At 22.6% G+C, this 19921-nt stretch overlaps 8 protein-coding genes across 8 annotated transcripts; 2 read left to right on the top strand and 6 right to left on the bottom strand.

Annotated features, from left to right (window-relative positions):
* Nucleotides 1-1550: 1550 nt before the first annotated feature.
* Nucleotides 1551-1982, bottom strand: DICPUDRAFT_21784 (uncharacterized protein; the record flags this gene model as incomplete). Its single annotated transcript, XM_003284197.1, has 1 exon — nt 1551-1982. A coding segment is annotated over one exon (432 nt), but the record flags the coding sequence as incomplete, so codon positions are not given.
* Nucleotides 1983-2971: 989 nt separating this feature from the next.
* DICPUDRAFT_148026 (uncharacterized protein) lies at nt 2972-3775 on the bottom strand (the record flags this gene model as incomplete). The annotated part of the gene is made up of 1 exon (XM_003284196.1): nt 2972-3775. One exon carries the CDS (start codon nt 3773-3775, stop codon nt 2972-2974), a length of 804 nt encoding a protein of 267 aa, XP_003284244.1.
* Nucleotides 3776-4881: 1106 nt separating this feature from the next.
* On the bottom strand, nt 4882-5833 carry DICPUDRAFT_75228 (uncharacterized protein; the record flags this gene model as incomplete). Its single annotated transcript, XM_003284195.1, has 3 exons — nt 4882-5091; nt 5178-5704; nt 5749-5833. 3 exons carry the CDS (start codon nt 5831-5833, stop codon nt 4882-4884), a joined length of 822 nt encoding a protein of 273 aa, XP_003284243.1.
* Nucleotides 5834-7776: 1943 nt separating this feature from the next.
* On the top strand, nt 7777-9633 carry DICPUDRAFT_148023 (uncharacterized protein; the record flags this gene model as incomplete). The annotated part of the gene is made up of 4 exons (XM_003284225.1): nt 7777-8030; nt 8857-9146; nt 9321-9494; nt 9560-9633. The coding sequence occupies 4 exons, from the start codon at nt 7777-7779 to the stop codon at nt 9631-9633; spliced, it is 792 nt and encodes a 263-aa protein (XP_003284273.1).
* Nucleotides 9634-11537: 1904 nt separating this feature from the next.
* On the bottom strand, nt 11538-13325 carry DICPUDRAFT_45334 (histone H3). The gene is made up of 3 exons (XM_003284194.1): nt 13312-13325; nt 12168-12537; nt 11538-11700 (listed from the first exon to the last, which is right to left on the bottom strand). The coding sequence occupies exons 2-3, from the start codon at nt 12529-12531 to the stop codon at nt 11642-11644; spliced, it is 423 nt and encodes a 140-aa protein (XP_003284242.1). The 5' UTR covers nt 12532-12537; nt 13312-13325; the 3' UTR covers nt 11538-11641.
* A 972-nt stretch (nt 13326-14297) lies between these two features.
* DICPUDRAFT_27300 (uncharacterized protein) lies at nt 14298-14753 on the bottom strand (the record flags this gene model as incomplete). The annotated part of the gene is made up of 1 exon (XM_003284193.1): nt 14298-14753. A coding segment is annotated over one exon (456 nt), but the record flags the coding sequence as incomplete, so codon positions are not given.
* Nucleotides 14754-16809: 2056 nt separating this feature from the next.
* On the bottom strand, nt 16810-18541 carry DICPUDRAFT_75224 (uncharacterized protein; the record flags this gene model as incomplete). Its single annotated transcript, XM_003284192.1, has 2 exons — nt 16810-18264; nt 18392-18541. The coding sequence occupies 2 exons, from the start codon at nt 18539-18541 to the stop codon at nt 16810-16812; spliced, it is 1605 nt and encodes a 534-aa protein (XP_003284240.1).
* A 493-nt stretch (nt 18542-19034) lies between these two features.
* DICPUDRAFT_148018 (uncharacterized protein) lies at nt 19035-19718 on the top strand (the record flags this gene model as incomplete). Its single annotated transcript, XM_003284224.1, has 1 exon — nt 19035-19718. One exon carries the CDS (start codon nt 19035-19037, stop codon nt 19716-19718), a length of 684 nt encoding a protein of 227 aa, XP_003284272.1.
* Nucleotides 19719-19921: the final 203 nt, after the last annotated feature.

The following is a 19921-nucleotide window of genomic DNA, read 5'->3' as shown; positions in this document are numbered from 1 at the left end:
ATTTTGCCGAAAGTTTAATAAGATTCAATCAATTTTCTCTTGATCATATTTTTTCCGAGAGATTACAAGAAAAAAAGAAGGAAATTGAAATTTTAAAACTATACATAAACCAATTAAAAAAAGAAATCAAATCAAACCATCCAATGGAATATCCAGTATTCATTTCAAGTGAAAAAAAAGGTTTCGAAAGTTCCGACAACGAAGATACGTTAGGAGGAATTTTCGAAGAATAAAAAAAAATATTTTAAATAAACTCTTTTATTTTTTAAAAATATATACAATTTATTTTATTTATTATTATTTTAATTTACCACTCTAAAAATTTTCAGAAGACTAAGTGGTTTAAATTATTTTTTAATTATTCTGCTCTACCAACATCTTCTATTATTTCCTTCTCTATAAATTTTGAATTATTTTATTTTTATAAAAAATTTAAATTTATTTAATTTTTATTTGTTTTTTTAATTGTTTAGCAATTGACAGCACTACACAACGGGAACATAATTTGATTTATAATTCCTTTACTCCTATTATTCGAGTTTTTTTTCTTTTCGTTTATATGGTCTTTTTCAAGGTTTGAATAATCCTTTTGACATTTCCTTAAATCCCCCAAGGTGACCAAATCACCTTTTTTACATTTGTCCAAGTGGTCTTGGTAATCTATTTGACATTTACGGAGTGGTACTAAAACATCATTATAATCTTTGTCGCACTTTGTTTTTAACTCCAAACTCACCTCACTGATTTTTTCAATACATATTGAACTTGAATTAGACAGTGATTTTTGGCATATTGAATAGTTGGCTTGGATTTTTTCACAAACCCCTTCAGGGAGAGAGTATTGGAAAAGATTATTAAGATATACTCCATCAGAGGTAACATTAACTATTGGAGCTGGTGGACAAACAACTGGAGCTGGGCAAACAACTGGAGCTGGACATGATACTTCGGGGCAGACAACGGGTTTAATTGCAGGGCATTTAACTGGTGCAATCTTTGGGCATATTGTTGCGGGGATATTATGACATGCAACAGGTTCGATTTCTGGGCAGGATGTAAGACATTTTTTGGACACACAGATGGACATGAAAGTTTTGGACATACCTCTTTTATTATATCTGGACATTTAATTGGTTTTGTTTCTGGACAAACAAGTGGTTCTACTACTGGACAAACAACTGGATTAACTACTGGACAAACAACTGGTGCTGGGCATGTAACTGGTATTGGTTGCTGGTATACATGTATTGGTTGGGGGTACACAGGTATTGGTTGGGTAATACTGGTTTGGGAACTGTGTAATCATCATCACCATTATATTCACTCTTGGGATCACTAACGCTAACACTAATACCACTTTCAGCATTGGCATATTGAACTTGCATTGGTTGTTTATCAAACCATTCAGCAAAGTTTCCATTGATTGCTCTTAACCCTGGTCCGTATTTCTGTACGAGAGTACCACCATCTTTAATTAAATTTAACATTTCTACAATAATAGCACTATAGTAGGCATTATTGTTAACTTTTCCTTTGTTGGTTTGACAGTCAAGAAGTTCTTGTTCACATTCATCATTCTTTCTTAAGATTGTTGGAGCTTGTGGGTAGTTTGGAAGATTGAAAAAATTGGTATATGAAGGAATTTGATTCATAATATAATTTATTACATCTACTCTGGGGTGACTTTTTTGGAATTTGCCCCATTCACCATCGCCCCACCCCCTTTCATTTTTTCCCAAACCACCTTCGTTATAAGCATTTGCTTCGGTACCAAATATGGAAAGAAAATACATTTCTGCATGACTGGCTTGGGGACCAAAGAAACCATCATATAAACACACAACCTCTGCATCTTCCAAACGGGAATCAACGGACTTATTTGTTCCATAAAAACGAATATTCACCCCCATTTCGTAATAACCCCTTGTATATAGCCCCATAATATCTTTACGAGCACCCTTTCCAATGTAAGAGAGGGTCATTTCACTACCAATCTTTTTAAAAACAAAATAAATACCACTGCCTTCAAATCGTTTAATTTCTGGCCATTCACCTTTAATGATCTGACGAACACACATTAAATCACCATTTCCAAACCATTGCTCATTTTGAATATTTTGAAGTGTTTGAGGTTCAAGAATTCCAACATAGTGCAAAGAGCGTATTCTTGAAATAAAAAAAATAAAAAACATAGTTTAATAAAAAATTCTTTCATTGTTGCTACTAAAAAAAAATAATAATATATTATTAATTATTTTTTTTAATTTAAAATGAATTAACCAATTAAAAAAATATAAACTTAATAAAATATAAAACTTAAAAAATAAAAAGATAAAAATAGTTCACCCTTTTTGTAAAATATTAATTAAATTAATAAAATTTTTTAAAAAAATAATGAGATAAAAATAGTTCACCCTTTTGTAATTTAAAATAATTTAAATTATAATTTTTCTTTAAAATTAATTTTATTATTATTATATTTTATTATTATTATATTTATATTATTATTATATTTTAAATATACAAAAAAACTAATATTTATATAAAATGGATGACTCAAATAAAAAAAAACACCATAGCCACAATTATACTTTGTATTCTTTTCTTAAAGATGATAGTTTTCTTGTGGGTAATGTTTTTGAAGAAGGAGATTGCACAGAAAAATGTCGTCAAAACTATATAAGAGCACTCGAAGATTTATCTGATGCCATAAAAACACATATTAGCTTAATTAAATCTATAAAAAAAAATGAAAATGGAACCCTTCCTTCTTTTTATATAGGAGATGTCTATGCTTTGTATGAAGGTAGCTTTTACCCAGAAATGAATGATCCAAATATCCAAGATTTATTTAATGTTAATTTGCTAGACTTAAATTTCCCTAATTTAAAAAAGGGTATTTCTAATGAAAAAGATAACGAAGAAAATAAAAAATAAATAAAATTGTTTTTACCAAAATTTAAAATTTTTTTTATAATTTATTTTCTTCTGATATTTTATTTTGTGGTGTAGCATTTTCATATTCTATCGACATTACTGAAGGATTATATCCCTTTCCAATATTTTTAATGGTTTCATTATATTTTTCTATTTGATTTAGTATATCAGTTTTCAGCTTTTCTAATGAGTTTGAAAATGTCACTGTTAACTTTTCTATATCTATTAATATTTCATTCTTTGTACTTTCTATAAAATCAACGTCGGAATTTTTTGGTATTTCTGGTTTTTCTTTCATTTTTTCCTTTAGTTGTTTTAGTTTTGGTATGATGGAAGTTTTTAATTGACCTGTTAAAAATTCATTTTCCAAAGTTTTAATTGCTTCATCTCTATCTTTTTTAATTTTATTATAAAACTCTTGTAATTTTCTTAGTGCAGCTCTCGGAATTTGATGTTCTTTTCCCTTTTGATCATTATTTAATTTCGTCAAATTATTAATTGCCTCTGCTTGTTGAAGTAAAAACTCTTCACTCTTTTCTTCCAATAATTCATTGGTATTGTTTTGAGCATCAATAATCTTTCTTTCGAGAGTTTGTCTTTTCTCCATTGATTCTGACGACTCTTCATTTTCATCTCTAAGAATATTCTCAAGAGAGTGGAAACTTTCGATATTTTCGTCGGAACCTATGCCGAGTTTTTTCCCCCTATCGTCAGAAATCCACCCCCTTAAAACACTTTTTACTCTATCAGTTCTTAGTTTTTGTAATTGTATATTAAATTCAAAGTCAGGGTTATCACTTAAATTTATAATTTCCTCTTTTATAAAGTCTTTTTCCATCTTTTTGATGTAATCATATCTTTCCGTATTATTCAATACAAATTAGGGATTATAATTTAGCTTAGCTTTGGAAAAAATGGCTTTGTATAGTTTTGGGGTCGAATAGTCGCTTATTGAAATCAAATTCATTGTTTTAGTTCATTTTTTTTTTTTTTTTAGCTTTTGTAGTCCTAAAAAAAAAAAAATATAGTTTGTAATTTAAAAAGTGTTTAAAAAAACCTTAAATTACATCCAATGTCTTTGATGTGATTTATTTCTTTTCCGCACTTTTTTTATTTTTTTTTTTTAATTATTATACGCGGTTTTTTTTTTTTTTTAAATTTTTTAAGTTTTTTAAATTTTTGAATTTTATAAATATTTTTTTTTTTCCTTTCAATAACCTTTACAAAACCATAAGATAAGTAAAATATTATGGTGCTATATTTATTCCTGAATTGTTTTTATTTTTTTCGTTCATCACCATTAGGCTAAAAATATAATATTATTTTCATTTTAAATAATAAAAACCTCAACCAAAACAAAACCAAAAGAAAAGGTCGAATTATTGTTTTTTTTTTTTTCTTTTTCCAAAAACAAAAATGAATATATTGAATAATATAGCATAATATTGCTATAGTAGAAAGAAAGAAAAAGGTAGAATTATATTTTTATTATTATTTTTTTACAGTTGTTTTTTTTTATTTATTGTAAAATATATTATTAATGTAGTTGTTAAGCGGATTTTTCAAATTTATTTTATATAAAATAGCAGTTATTGAATAAAGCGCAATATTTAAATATAATAAAAAAATAAATTTAACAAAAATTTTTTTTGAACAATGTGTTTTGCTTAGGGAGTGGGCAAATGTTTCAAGGGTAGATATTGTTAAAAACTCTGTATTTTATGATTATTATAATATATCAAAAATGGAATGATTAAATAAAATTCACTTTAAAATTTAAAATTTTAAAATTTTTTATATGAATTTTTTTAATTTTTTCTCTATTTTTAGTTTATTTTTTTTTTTCCTATAGCTTCGCTAGTTCTAAAAAAAGTGAAAATAGGTGCACTTTTCAGGGTGTCGGTTGGGAAATTTTTTTTTTTTTTTTTTCTAGCCCGACTATGACTAATTATAACCCCTATCTATTTTTGGAATATAATTTATTCTGGATTGTACTGATATTACCAAGTGAGGTTTAACTTTTCCTCTATCCAATAGTCTAACCCAATATGATGACGATTTTAAATTACATCCCAAAATTGCCCTAAATAAATATGTAAAAAAATAATAATCCAAACATAAAATATTTGGATCATGATGGTGCTGTTGGAAATTCTAAAATAAATTTTATAAAAAAAAATTTTTATTAATTATATTAATTAAAATTTATAGATAAAAAATTTAATAAAAATAATAATTACCCCCAAATTATTGTCATCATTTGTATTTATTTCTAAATCATCAAGTTCATCTGGTGGTTCATCATACAGTTCATCTTGATTATTATCATTTATTTCTTTTTGTTGATCAATAACCAATGGTTCATCTGAAAGTTTAGCACCTTCCCAGTCTGGTTTAATTTCTTCTATAATTTGTATAGTTTTTACAATAACTTCATAGTCCAAATCAAACTCTGGTTCATAATTTGAATTTTTTAATCTATCGATTACATTTCTAATGGTATTATTATCTAAATCTTTAAATAAAACTGATAGATAATTTACTATCTCATCTTTTTCAGTACCATCAAAAATACTTGAATGAATTAGTCCCACAATTCTTGAGAAAACAAAAAGTGTAAAAACCATTGATTTTGATAAAGGAACAATAAAATCCTTTAGGTTTTGTGAATTTGGTTCATCTTGAAATAATTTTTCTTTTGAAAAACATATTTTTACTGGTTTAATTTCTTTCCCAATCATTACACATTGAGAAATATTTGATGGTTCTTTTTTAAATGAATACAAGTATAAAGTTTACAATATAAATCACCTTTCATTAAAGTGGATTTCACACAATTACAACATTTTTTAATATTTGCATTTTTAATTAAACTATTTTTTCTTTTTACTGTCATTATTTAATATTTAAAATTATTACTGTATTAATAAAAATTGGTTTCTAGTTTTTAATTATTATGTATTATAAAGAAAAAATAATATAAATAATTTTAATAAAAAAAAAAAAACTATTAAAGCAAGATAAATAAAAAAAATAATTATAGAAAAATAAATAAAAAAATAAAAAAAAATTTTTATTATAATTGATGTGATTTAATTTGTGTATAAAATAGTATATACACAAATTAAATTATATTCTCATTTATTAAAATATTTAGAAATTATATTTTTTTAAGAAATTTCAAGAGAACCTTTAATATTTTTACATAAAAAAAGATGGTTTGGTTAAGTGTTTGGGGTAAATTTGTTTAAATTTTTATCTTAAAGTATTGTTTCTAATTGAAAATCTTTTAATTCTGATAATGTATTTGCAAATACATTTTCGATATTAATCCTGACTGATTTTTGAATTTTTTTGTTGTTTGTTATATGTTGTTTTTTACGACCTGCTTCAATAACACACATGTTATTATAAAATGGTTTTAATCAACGAAATCCTTTATCATCAAAAATTGTTTCAAGTACTGTGTAAAGAATCAATAAATTTATAATCTTTTATAAAAAAGTTACACTAATATTTATTATTTTATTTTATTGATTAATATATATAATATTTTTTTACCATACTATCCTTATTAACCTAAATTTATTCGAAAAATTAAATTGTGTATACATATACATTCTTAATGATTTCATACTATCAAATATGTAATGATATACTCTATTGATAATCACGATACCTAAACATAATAATATATTGAAATTGCATTCATTTACCCTCCCTCAGTCACAATTATGCCAAAAGATATTCATCTTGCTCGTCGTATCAGAGGTGAACGTTCTTAAAAAAAAAAAAAAAAACTCTTTTTTTTGGTTCCTCAATTTTATTTTAAAAAGACCCACACCATATATTCCTTTTTAAAAATATACACATTTCTTTTTTTATTAAAATTAGATTTGGTATAATACTGGGTATTCGAAATAATGTCGCCATTAATTAATAAAATCACATTTGTTTCTTTAACATATTTTTTTTTTTATATTTTTTTATTATTTTTTAATAATTTTTTTTAATTTTTTTTTTTTAATATAAAAACCCAAAAATTTTTTTTTTTTTTTTATAATCAAAACAAACAATTATATAACAAAACCTACAAGAGTATCTATTTCTCTTGTAGGTTTTTATTGTAGCTCCTGATGATATTCCATATTGAAACTATAAAAAAAAATGTAAATATAATAATTTTTTTTTTTAATTTCATTTTTAATTTTTATATTAATATTTTATTTAAAATAGTGCATAACCAAATGAATTATTCCAGTCCTCTATTGTGGTAGAATATAAGTGATAATCTAATGGCTCTTATGTCTTTCATAATATAATAAAGACTTGGACTATTATGGGAGTTCTATCTATAAAAGATTTATATAAAAAAAAATAAAAATTATCTGTGAATATCCTAAACTCTCACAATATGAAAATAGTCAATCAAGAGATGGTTGTGCTGGATATATTTAAATAATACCAAAACAAAATGTAAGTTTTAAAACTTATTCACAACTGTATTATGACATTAATAATGATATTTATAAAATAATTAATATTTTTTTTTTTTAAAACTAGATCATTTTTTGTTTTACAAAAGAAGACAGTTAATTTCAAAAAGGATGTAAAAAAACAGGAATAAACAATCGTTTGAGCTTGTAAAAACCTGATTTAAAGTAATGACAGTTTCAAGTTGATACCATAAAATGTCATGCGGCAGAATTGAATCACCCTCTACCAATAAATTGTTTGAATATGATCAGTTTATATCACACTATAAACTTCATAAAACATTGCATAGCAAATGACATATTCAAATTATTATTATTATTATTACTATTATTATTTATTAAAATGTTAATCTACCGACAAAGATCCGACTACTTGCAAGTTATAGAATTAATCTCGATAGGCTATAGATGGTCATTTGGTCTTGATCCAGGCATTAGAACCATTATTGTTTTTGTTGTTGATGAAATGTTTTCATTTGGCAAAACTCCTATGAGCACCTTTAAAACTACTCCAGAGAAATGGGTGTTAAAAATTTTACAAAAAAATTTTAGATTATTCAAAAACAATTTATTTGAATCCAAGAACAATTATCTAAAGTAAAGTAAGTATTAATTTAAAATTTTAATATCCTTATAAAAATAACTAACCTTCATTTTTCTTTTAAATTAATTTTAATTTAATAGCAACAGGGAGTATTTATTTTGATCAAATCAGTTATCTTTTAAAAGATAAGATTTTATCAAAAAACTGGTTTTGTTTCTATATTTAGAACCAATTTCTAATTTTTTCCCAAATGGTATTAAAACTCCTTTCCAATTCCAACTTTCAAAAAAAAATGAAAAATCAATTTCAAATCTTCAAAATGATATTTCAATAGACCACAGTATTATTACTATATTTAGAAGTAAATATTTTATAAAAAAAAGAAAAACCATCAAATATAGATTTAACTGAAAAAATTAAAGATCAAATTTTACAATCACCTTTTAACAATTTAAAAGACTCAAAATTATATAATTTTATTAATCAATTAATTAAAAACTATAATATTAATATTAATTCAATTTTCAATTTAATTTTATAAAAAAAGATAAATCAATTAAACCAGATGTTCCATTATTTAATATAAATTCAACCTCTCTTATAAAAATTAATTATCAATTTCTCAATGATTATTATTATCCAATATTTTTCAAAGATTACCATTTGAAAAACTGTAAAATTGAAACTTTAATGGAGCATTTTTTTAAAAACATTTTCCCAAATTATTTTTTTAATTTAAAATTTAAAACAAAAAAAGATAAAATTTAATTTTTTTCTTCATGCTATATTTTAACAGATGGTACATATTGTGTAGTTTCAAATAAAAAGTTGCGGCAAATCAAAAACCCAAATAATCAAATAAATGATCCAACAATAGAGGCAAAAAAAATTCATTCATCCAACCAATAAAGTTCCAGTTACTTTTCAACATAAAATATCAAATACAATTGAAGAATACAGATGGTCATTTGGTCTTAACCCAGGTATTAGAAATATTATCACGGTTGTTGACGAAATGTTTTCTATTAGCAAAACTTCAAATAGCACCTTTAACATTAGTACAAAAACCTACTCTAGGGAAATGGGTGTCAGTAATTATTCAAAAGAAATATTAGAGATGACAAAAGAAAACAATTTATTAGATTTTATAAACAATTTCCCAAAATTAAGTAAGTTTTAAATATTTATAAATTAATATTTAGTTTTATTTTAGTTTATAAATTTTAACAATAATTTATTATTTTATAAAATAATAGCAACAGGTATTTCATATTTTGATCAAATCAGTTATCTTTTAAAAGATAAGATTTAATAAAAAAAATTGGTTTCTCTTCAATATTTAGAACCAATTTCAAATTTTAAAAATTTCAAATCTAGAAGATCCCAAATTGTCCAATCAAGATTTGATAGAAATTTTAAAAAATTTGTCAAAGATTCTGATCCTCATAAATTTAAAAGTTTAAAGGATCTCCAATCTTGTGGCAAAATTGAAAACTGGAAAGACCATGTTGATATTTGTAAGTATTATATTTCTTTGATTTTTCTTTAATTATAATTAACAAATTTATTATTTATTTTTTAGATTGTGGAACTGGTTCTAATACTTTAGTAAAGGGAAGCCCAATTTCTTTTCTAAATCATTTAGAAAAAGATTAATTAAAACAGGATTTAATATAATTGAAACTGATGAAAAGTATAGTTCCAAGCTATGCCATAAATGCGTCCAAAATTGTCATGAGGTTGCACACATGGTACTAAACCATCCTCTTATCTCTTGTCAACCTATAAAATTTATTGAACCTCTTCAATTGAGAAATAAGAGATAAGAGGATGGTTTAGTACCATGTGTGCAACCTCATGACAATTCTAATGGTTCATATAAAACTTTGCATCGCAAATGGCATGGAGATATCAACAGAGATCTATATGGTGCAGAAAACATCAAGTTTCTTGGTTTATTGGGTAAATAATTTCCCAAATCATCATTTATATTGTTTTTAACATAAATACCATTACAGAAATGATGAATTCTTATCAACCCCACCACCATCCCCACCACATTCTTCATCATCATCTCAATCATCATCTTCATCATCATCATCACAATCACTAAATATCTATTCAAAAAGAAAAAAATATAAAATTCTATACTTATAAAAAAATTATTAGAGAAAGGAATAAATAAAAAATATGCAATATACTATTTTTTTTGCCAAAAAAAATTTATCCAAATTTTTTTTTAATTTTTTAAAAACAAATATTCAATACAGGTCTTTTTAAAATAAAATTAAAGAGTAGAAACTATAAAAATTTTTTTTTTTTTTTTTAAGAATGTTTGCCAGACCAAACCGAATCGAGCAAGAACCAGCAATGTTTCAACATTATTTCTTCATTTTGTAAACTGCCCGGAATATACATGTATATATGTAGATCCCATACTTTATTAAGATGGAAATGATAATTATTGAATTAATCGGTCATATTTAAATAAGAACCATTTAAATAAATCAAATTACAAGATATTGGTATATTTGCTAAAAATTAAAATAGAAAAAAATAAAAAAAATATTTTCTCAATATTTTTTCCACCAAAAAATTTCTAAATATATATTACTTTAAAACAAATAGCAATAATAACAAAAAAAAAGATTTTTTTTTTTTTTTTTATAAATTAATTATTTTATTTAAATAACTTAAAATAAGTATTATTTTTAGAAAGGGTAACCATAAATAAATTAAAAAACTATTATTAATTAATAACAAATAATGTTTATTTATTAAGTTATTTTATAAAAAAAATTGTTAATTTGTTTTAAAAAATAACCCTTTATAAATATATATTTCATTTTTTTTGCAATAATATTTTTTTTATAAAACATCTCTATTAATTTTCCATTTATATACCAAGTTATTTAATGACTTTTGGACTATTCACCATTATATATTTATAATTGCATTTTTCATAAATATGAAAAGAAAGCAATATGCAAATGTAATGAAATCTTTAAGGTGATTTTTATTATTTACAATCCCAAAAATAGCAATAATTAGTTTTATAATAAATATCTCCTAAAATAGTAATAATTTTCCATAAATAATATATTTAGTTGAAACTGTCACATGTTTAACATATATATACATTCATGTCAACTTGTTTATGACACTATAAATACTTCAGTAATAATTTTTTATTATTCATTCTTATCATCTATTAACTTCTAATAACAATAACAATTAATTATATAAATAACTAAAATACTTAAATAAAGGTTTCTAAACTATATTTCTTTATTAAACTTAATAGGGGTCTTATTATTACACAAAAATTGGTCTGGGGTGTTAATAAATATCAATGCGGTCTTTTATTTTGACACAAGATGGAACAAGATCGAATGATGTAAATTATAATATAAAATTGAAAAATATTTCATATTCGCAAACAATATTATAAGAGAAAGGAAAATAAAAATACACAAAACACAATATTTTTTTATTGGATTAATAATTATTAATCCAAAAAAAAGAAATTTTTTATTTTTTTTTTTGTTTTGTTTTTTTTTAATTTTTTTTTAATTTTTTTTTAATTTTTTAAAACGGAATATACAGTGTGGGTCTTTTTAAAATAAAATTGAGGAACCAAAAAAAAGAGTTTTTTTTTTTTTTTTTAAGAACGTTCACCTCTGATACGACGAGCAAGATGAATATCTTTTGGCATAATTGTGACTGAGGGAGGGTAAATGAATGCAATTTCAATATATTATTATGTTTAGGTATCGTGATTATCAATAGAGTATATCATTACATATTTGATAGTATGAAATCATTAAGAATGTGATAATTGATGATTGAATGGTGATAATTTATGATTGATTGGTGATAATGGTGATAATTGATAATTGATAATTGATAATTGATAATTGATAATTGATAATTGATAATTGAATGGTGATTGATATTTGTGATATTTGATGATTGATTAGTGATAATTGATAATTGAATGGTGATTGATATTTGATAATGATGATAATTGATAATTAATAATGGTGGTGATTGATTAGTGATAATTGATGTTTGAATGGTGATTGATATTTGATAATGGTGATAATTGATAATTGTAATAATTGAATAATAAAAGAAAAAAAATTAGTAAATGTTACTTTTATTGAATAGGAAAAAAAAAAAAAACTTACCTCTTTTAGCGTGAATGGCACATAAATTGGTATCTTCGAATAAACCAACTAAATAGGCTTCTGAAGCTTCTTGGAGGGCACCAATAGCAGCAGATTGGAAACGAAGATCAGTTTTGAATTCTTGAGCAATTTCTCTTACTAAACGTTGGAATGGAAGTTTACGAATTAAAAGATCGGTACTCTTTTGGTATTTACGAATTTCTCTGAGTGCTACAGTACCTGGTCTATAACGATGAACTTTTTTAACACCACCTGATGATGATGATGAAACTGGAGTTTGTTTGTGGGCTTGTTTAGAACCAATGTGTTTACGTGGTACTTTAGCACCAGTTGATTTACGAGCAGTTTGTTTTGTACGAGCCATTGTTAACTATTGAAATAGGTTTAAAATTAATAAATACGAAAAATTAAACTATTATTAAACAAATAAAAGATAAATGGATATTGAATGTTGAGGTGATTAAAAAATAATGGTTTTTTTATTTTTTTTTTTTTTTTCCAATTAAAATTAAAAAAATTTGAAAAAAAAAAATTACAAAAAAAAAAAAAAAAAAAAGAAAAATAAATAAATATTATAAAATAAATAATAATTTAAGTGAAAAAAATCGTTAACCAAAATTTTAAAAGGATAATTGTTTTTTTTTTTTTATGACGCAAACAAAGAATAGAGAAATTTGATAGAATAAAAAAATATTTATTTATTCTTTTTAAATTCAACCTATTTTTTTAATTCTTTGAAAATTAAAATATAAGTTTCTAAAAATTACTGTTACTATTATTATTATAACTTTAAAATTTTGGTATTAAAAATTATTTATTAAATATAGATATTTAAATTTTAAAAAATATATAATTTTATATTAAATTTTAAACACTGTTTAGTTTTAAAATTATTTTTTTTTTGAATTGTTTATTGTTCTGTTTTTTTTTTCAAAAAAGAATAATTATCTTAAAAAAAATAACAAAAAAAAATAGAAAACAAAATTTTATTATTTTTATATGGGTATTTATATATATAAAATTACTATATTTTTAAATATTATATTATTTCTTTTTTTTTTTCTATGGAAAAAGAATAAATGAAATTTAAATTATATGGTAATGTTTTATATTATATAATAAAAAATCCTATAATTAAACTTACATAATAAAAATAATGGGTATATGGGAATATAAAATTAAAATATAAAAAAAAAAAAAAATAAAAAAAATAATAGAAAAAAAAATAAAAAAAATAATAGAAAAAAAAAAAAAACAAAAATAAAAAAAAAATAAAATTTTATTTTTAAAATAACAATTAATTATTTTAATTTTTTTTTTAAAAAAAATAGTTCTAACGAATAATTAAAAAATTTCTTAATATTTGCAACAATTCATTTTATTTTTTTCTGATCAATTTTTAACGACTAATTTTTAAAACAATTAAATTAAAATACAAGTTTATGAAAAATAAATAAAATCATTTAAATAATAATCAATTTAATTACAAAAAAAATAAAAAAATAAAAAAATAAAAAAAATAAAAAAAATAAAAAAATAAGAAAAATAAAAATTTGTATTATATATTTTTTTAAAAAAAAAAAAATACACATAAATAAATATTATTTAATATTTAAATAAAATATTTTATTTAAATATTAAAAATTTCAGAAATTTTATTTTTTCTTTTAAATAAATTTTTTTTTTTTGATAAATTATCTATATTATCAATATTATTATTATTATTATTATTATTATTATTATTTTCTTTATTTTCTTTATTTTCTTTATCTTTAATATTTGATTTTAAAGGTATTTTTGGAAATGATTTAATTGAATTTACTAATTTTGTATTGGCATTTGATGATGATAATGATGGTGATATTGATGGTATATTTATTGGTATTGTTGATGTTGTTGTCGCCCCCCCCCGTAATTAAATTTGGAATATTTAATAATTTTGGATTAATTGTATAATTTTGTAATAAATTTAAATAATAATTTTTTCCATTTTTAACATTTCTATGTAAAAAAATTTTTCTTAAATTAATTAGTGATATTTGACTTTCTGGAGTTAATTCGCTTTTATAAAGTGATTTATCAATAATCTCTTCATCCAATAAATATTTGAGGTGATATTTGTGATCAAATCTATAAAGTTTTGAAACGAATTGGTGTTTTTTGTTTTCTAGTGTTGGTGATAGGAGTTTTTGCTTTTTGACCTAAAAATCCACGACAATTTTTTGAACCACAATAACATTCCTGTTTTGATGCACCAAATCTTTCATAATTATAATCAAATGTTAATTCTGTTCCTTTTTCGATTGGTTTAATTGAAAAAATACCAATTTTAACTTCACCACCTACAATCCATTTTTGAGTTTCACAATTTGGGTCACAACTATGATTTATAAATCTTGCTAAATTTCCTCTTCTACTTGCATCTAAACATTCTTTTGAATTTAATGTAAGGAAATAAAAAAATTTTTCATTTTCATTTTCTTGCATTCTATTTAAACATGTAGTTTTACTAATTACTTCACCACAATATTCCATAACAAAATCACCTTTATTAATATTTTCACATGAAATTAAACCCCAACCTTTTTTACCAGTCTAAAAAAAAAAAAAAATTTAAATTAATAAAAAAATTATTTTATATATTTACACATCTTTTATATATACTTACAAAACATGGTTTAATATTTGCATATTGTTTTCTTTTAAATCTTTGATTTGTACATTTTTTACCCAATTCACAATATTCAGGATTACATTCAACATAGGATTTTCTATTTAAACATTCTTCACCACATACTGAATTCTGAATATTATTACAATCACAAATATCTATATCCTCAATTTCTGTTAAAACTCTTTCATTTCTTTCTAAAAATAAATCTATAAAAAAAAAAAATTATTAATATATTTAATAATAATAATAATGTTTTATATTTATAATAATTACCTTGTGAAATAAAACCAAATTTTTTATCTCTTGATTTTTGAATTAATACTGCTATATCTGAATAGTTTGGTGCTGCTTTTCCACTACTTAAATGTTTTTGAATATAATCAGTTGTTATTGTTTTTGGATGATTTGTTAAATCTTGAGTTGATAATTCTACAATTCTATTGATTCTATTTTGTAATTGTTGATATTTAATTGATTTTAATTTTTTACTTTTACTACATGAACAATCACTATCTGAACATTCGCTATCACTGCCACTATAACTATCATAGGAGCCACTATCACTGCTATTGGTATCACTGTCACTTGAATCACTACTATCACTAGAGTCACTTGATGAATCGGATGAATCGCTTGAGTCACTATCACTACTTTCATCATCACTTGAATCATCACTACCACTACTACTATTATTTGTGTCGGTATTATCATTATTGCTACTACTATTATTACTATTGTTTCCTTTTTTTTTATATGTTATCATTCCGCCACTTGATAATTTTATTTTTTTTACATTTGATTTATCAGTATTTTTTTTTTTTAATAATCTTTTTTTACCATTACTATCTTTTGAATTTGATGATGTTAATGTTGGTGATGTTGTTGTTGATAAACTTTTAATACTTTCATTTGTTTTCTTTAAGGAGGATATCATAGGCGAAGTTGGTGGTGAAGTTGTTGACGGATTTTTAATTGTAGTTCCATTAGTTTTATTAAGTTTATTTACATTTTCTTTAATTGTTATATTTTTTAAATTATTATTGTTATTATTATTACTATTATTAATATTCTTATCTAATTTATCTTTATCTTTATCCCTATCTTTTTCTTTATCCTTATCTTTATTATCCTTTTCTTTATCTTTATCTTTATCTTTTCTTTCTTTTTCTCTTTCTTTTCTTTCTTTTCTTTCTTTTTCTTTTAATTTCTTTTGTTTAACTTCATATGCACTCTGTTTTAAAACAGCTGTTGGTTTTGGTTTTATTGGGTATGTGAAGAGGAGGATGATGATGATGAAGAAGAGGAGGATAAGGGGTGGTGGTGATTTACATGATTATTTGATGATTCAGTATTATTATTATTATTATTATTATTTATATTATTGTTTATATTACTATTTATATTATTAATATTATTTATATTATTTAAATTATTATTACTTAAATTATTATTATTTATATTATTATTTAAATGATTTATATTGTTACTACTACTACTACTACTACTACTACTACTACTAATACCACTACTACTTATACTAGTGCTACCATTTAATTGTTGCTGTTGCTGTTGTTGTAGTTTCTTTTCATTTAAATAATTGTTTAATATTTGTTTTTTATTCATAATTCGATTATATAATAATATCCATTTAAAATAGATTATATTATTTATAAAAAAAAAAAAATAATAATAAAATAAATAAAATAAATTAAACTATTATTAAATATTTATAAAAAAAAACAAAAAATAAAAAAAAAGGGTATTCATTTAAAAAATTTTTTTTAAAATTTAAAAAAAAAAAAAATAAAAATTTAAAAAAAAAAAAAAAAAAAAAAAAAAAAAAAAAAAAATATTAAAATTTACTTTTTTATATTTCAAAAAAATAAAATTCAAAAATTATTTAATTAATATTAAAAAAAAAAAAAAATTTTTTTTTTTTTTTTTTTTTTTTTAAATTTTTAAAATTTTTTATTGACAACTTGTGAAATCTTTTAATTTGTCATTGGTTGGAATTTCATTATTTGGATACATGAATGGTAATGATTCACCATTTAATTGTGGAAAAGCTAAAGACCATTCTCTATTAATAATATCATAGAAACGAGAGAAATTAGAGTTTAATTGTAAATAGTTGTAGTTAATTTCGCTTACACCACCCAACATTGAGAGTACTGTGGTGATTTTACTATCCCAAGTTATAACTGGACTTATTTCATCGCCTTCAATATTTGTTGATTCGGTTGATCCATATGGATTTTGCATTGCATTGCCTTTGAGCATTGTATAATACCAACTAAGACCTAATGATGGTTCGTTGGTTAAAAATAGTGGGAATGAACCATATGGTGTAATTAATGAATTTGTTAATACTTGTTCAAATGCAATCTCTTGAATACCAGTGGCACTAACATAGTTTGGACTTGAATTTGGTTCAGATACATTGGTGACCGATGCAAATAGACCTGGATAAGAGTTTATAAATGAGAACCAAGTTCTGGCTCTTTCACCATTTAAAAACACACGTCTATTAATTTCAACCTTGTCATATGGTAATAAAAGGTATTTCCATTGTTCGTGTGAGCTAAACCACCAACCTTTTTGAACTGTAATGTTACCTTTTGGTGTTGAAAATTCGATTGATTTTAAAAGACCTCTTTTATTGATCCACATTTGTTCACGTTGATCTTCATTTTCCCATTGACAGAAAAGGTCCATAAATACTGCTAAAGTTTCACCTTCATAAGGATCATCGAGATATCCTCCATCGTTTTGATAGTTGGATGGTGTTGGTTGGGCATAGATATCTTTAATTGAAGTCACGGAACTAATATAATTTATACTTGTATTGTAAAACATCATCATTGCATTGTCGATAAGTAATTGGAAATAGTTTTGGTATCTTGAACCTAAATCTGGATAGTTGGTTTGATAGTATGATTCACTTGTTAATAAATTAAAAGTTGCATAGAGTGACCAAATCATTTCACCATTATCTAAACCAGGAACACGTCCGGTCCAATATCCTTCAATTGGCGATATACCAGAATCAGTTACTGACACCCATGGATGAAATCCACCATAACCTGGGAAGTTTTTATTGAAATTTTCATAAGTTTGAATCTTTCTATATAAAATGGTGATAACATTATCAAAGTTTGAATTTCCAGATGGCTTTATTAAACTCTTTTCAATTGGTGTACGTTCTACATTTTGATGAAAGAAATTAATAGCTTGGTAATCTTGTTCGTTGACATTAATAAATTCATAAAGTGATCTTGCTAATAGACCTAAATGAATAGATTCTTTTGATGGTGCACTAAAATTATGTAATGGATTTGCTAATTCACCAGTTGTATAATTTAATGCATGACCATCATATGTATATCCACATGCAAAATTAATACCTGCTCCATCTTGATGAAACTTTTTTTATTTTTTTTTAATTAAAAATGAAAAAAAATGAAAAAAAATGAAAAAAATGAAAATTATAATTATAAAAAAAAAAAATTAGATTAAATCAAAAATAAAATTATTTAATTAATATACAAACATTTCCTTCCCAATAAATAATATCATTTATAAATGATTGATTATTATTATATAAAATATCATTTAAAGTATATGTTGGTGCAAATCTACATGTTGATTGACAATTTACTAAAATAATTAATGAAAAAAAAATAAATAATATTTTATACATTTTTATTATTATATTAGTTTTATTGAAATTTCTTTTATTTCATTATAAAAACTAAAAAACAAAAACTAAAAAAAAAAAAATATTTATGATGATAATTATTTTACTAAAAATCTAAAAAAAAAATAAATAAAAAAAAAAAAATAAAAAAGATATTTTTTTTTTTATTTTTTTTGGTTTTTTAAATTAATAAATGGTTTTAGAAACAAATAAATAATTTAATTGTTTTTTTTTAATATTTCTTTTTACTAAAATTATTTATTTCTTTAATAATTCTTGAAAAATTAAACAAGGATATAAACACGTAAACAATTTGGCTTTAACCGAAAAAAAATAATTTTATAATAATTAAATCAATTAAAATTTTTTTTATTTTATTTTTTTTGTTTTTTTTTTTTTTTTTAATTTTTTTTTTTTTGAAATAAAAAAAAAAAAAAAAAAAAGTTTACATTTTTTATAGATATTATTGTATTAAAAAAAGTAATAAATAAAAAAAATGATGATTAAAATAATTTTTATAATTTTAAATTTAATTTTAATTTTAAATCCAAGTTATGGTTACCAATATACATCTGTTCAATATGAAAAACAAGGATGTGGTGGTCAAATTGTTGCAATGCAAGCATCAACATTATGTTCACCATTAGGTAGATTCAAGTATGCAGGTAATGGAATTGTTCAATACACTTATGCCAATGAAATCAATTCAATCGAAGAATGTACTAGTGTTACAGAATATAATGTCAACCAAACTTTAACTGTTTGTCAAAATGATTATTTCAAATTTTACTTAAATGAAGAGAATCCAGTAGCTTTAGCAGAAGGTTTTTGTGGTACTGTTAAAATGTTTGATGACAATTGCGATTATTTACAAATCAATTCATATGTCACTGGTGCTTGTGAAAAAATTGACAATGCTGAACAATGGTATCGTTATGTTTGTGATGGTACTACCGTTAACCGTTACACTTGTACCAAAGATTGCTCCAATGCTGATAATCTTGGAACCTGTACCCTCGATCAAGCTTTACCAACAATTGAATCTTGCAAAGTTCCAGTTAAAAAATTATCTGATATCATTGATGATTCAGAAAAAGGCAGTAGCTCCAATTCAAGTTCCAAATTAGTTTTCTCTGTATTTGCAATTTTATCATCAATTCTTTTAATTTTATTCAATTAATTAAAATCAAATTATAATCAACCGAAAAAATAAAGATTTTTTAAAACAATATGTAAATAATTTTACATTTGTAAAATATTTGTAAAAAAAAAAAAAGGTTTATTTATTTATTTAATTTTATTTTTTATTTTTTATTTTTTTTTAAAAATTTTTTAATTTAAAAAAATATAATTTTTTCATTTTTTCATTATTTTATTAAATTT

This window comes from Dictyostelium purpureum (genome assembly GCF_000190715.1).
Source record: "Dictyostelium purpureum unplaced genomic scaffold DICPUscaffold_21, whole genome shotgun sequence".
Lineage (NCBI taxonomy): Eukaryota > Evosea > Eumycetozoa > Dictyosteliales > Dictyosteliaceae > Dictyostelium > Dictyostelium purpureum.
The sequence above is the reverse complement of the archived record's forward strand: the minus strand, read 5'-3'. Positions and strand labels throughout refer to the sequence as shown.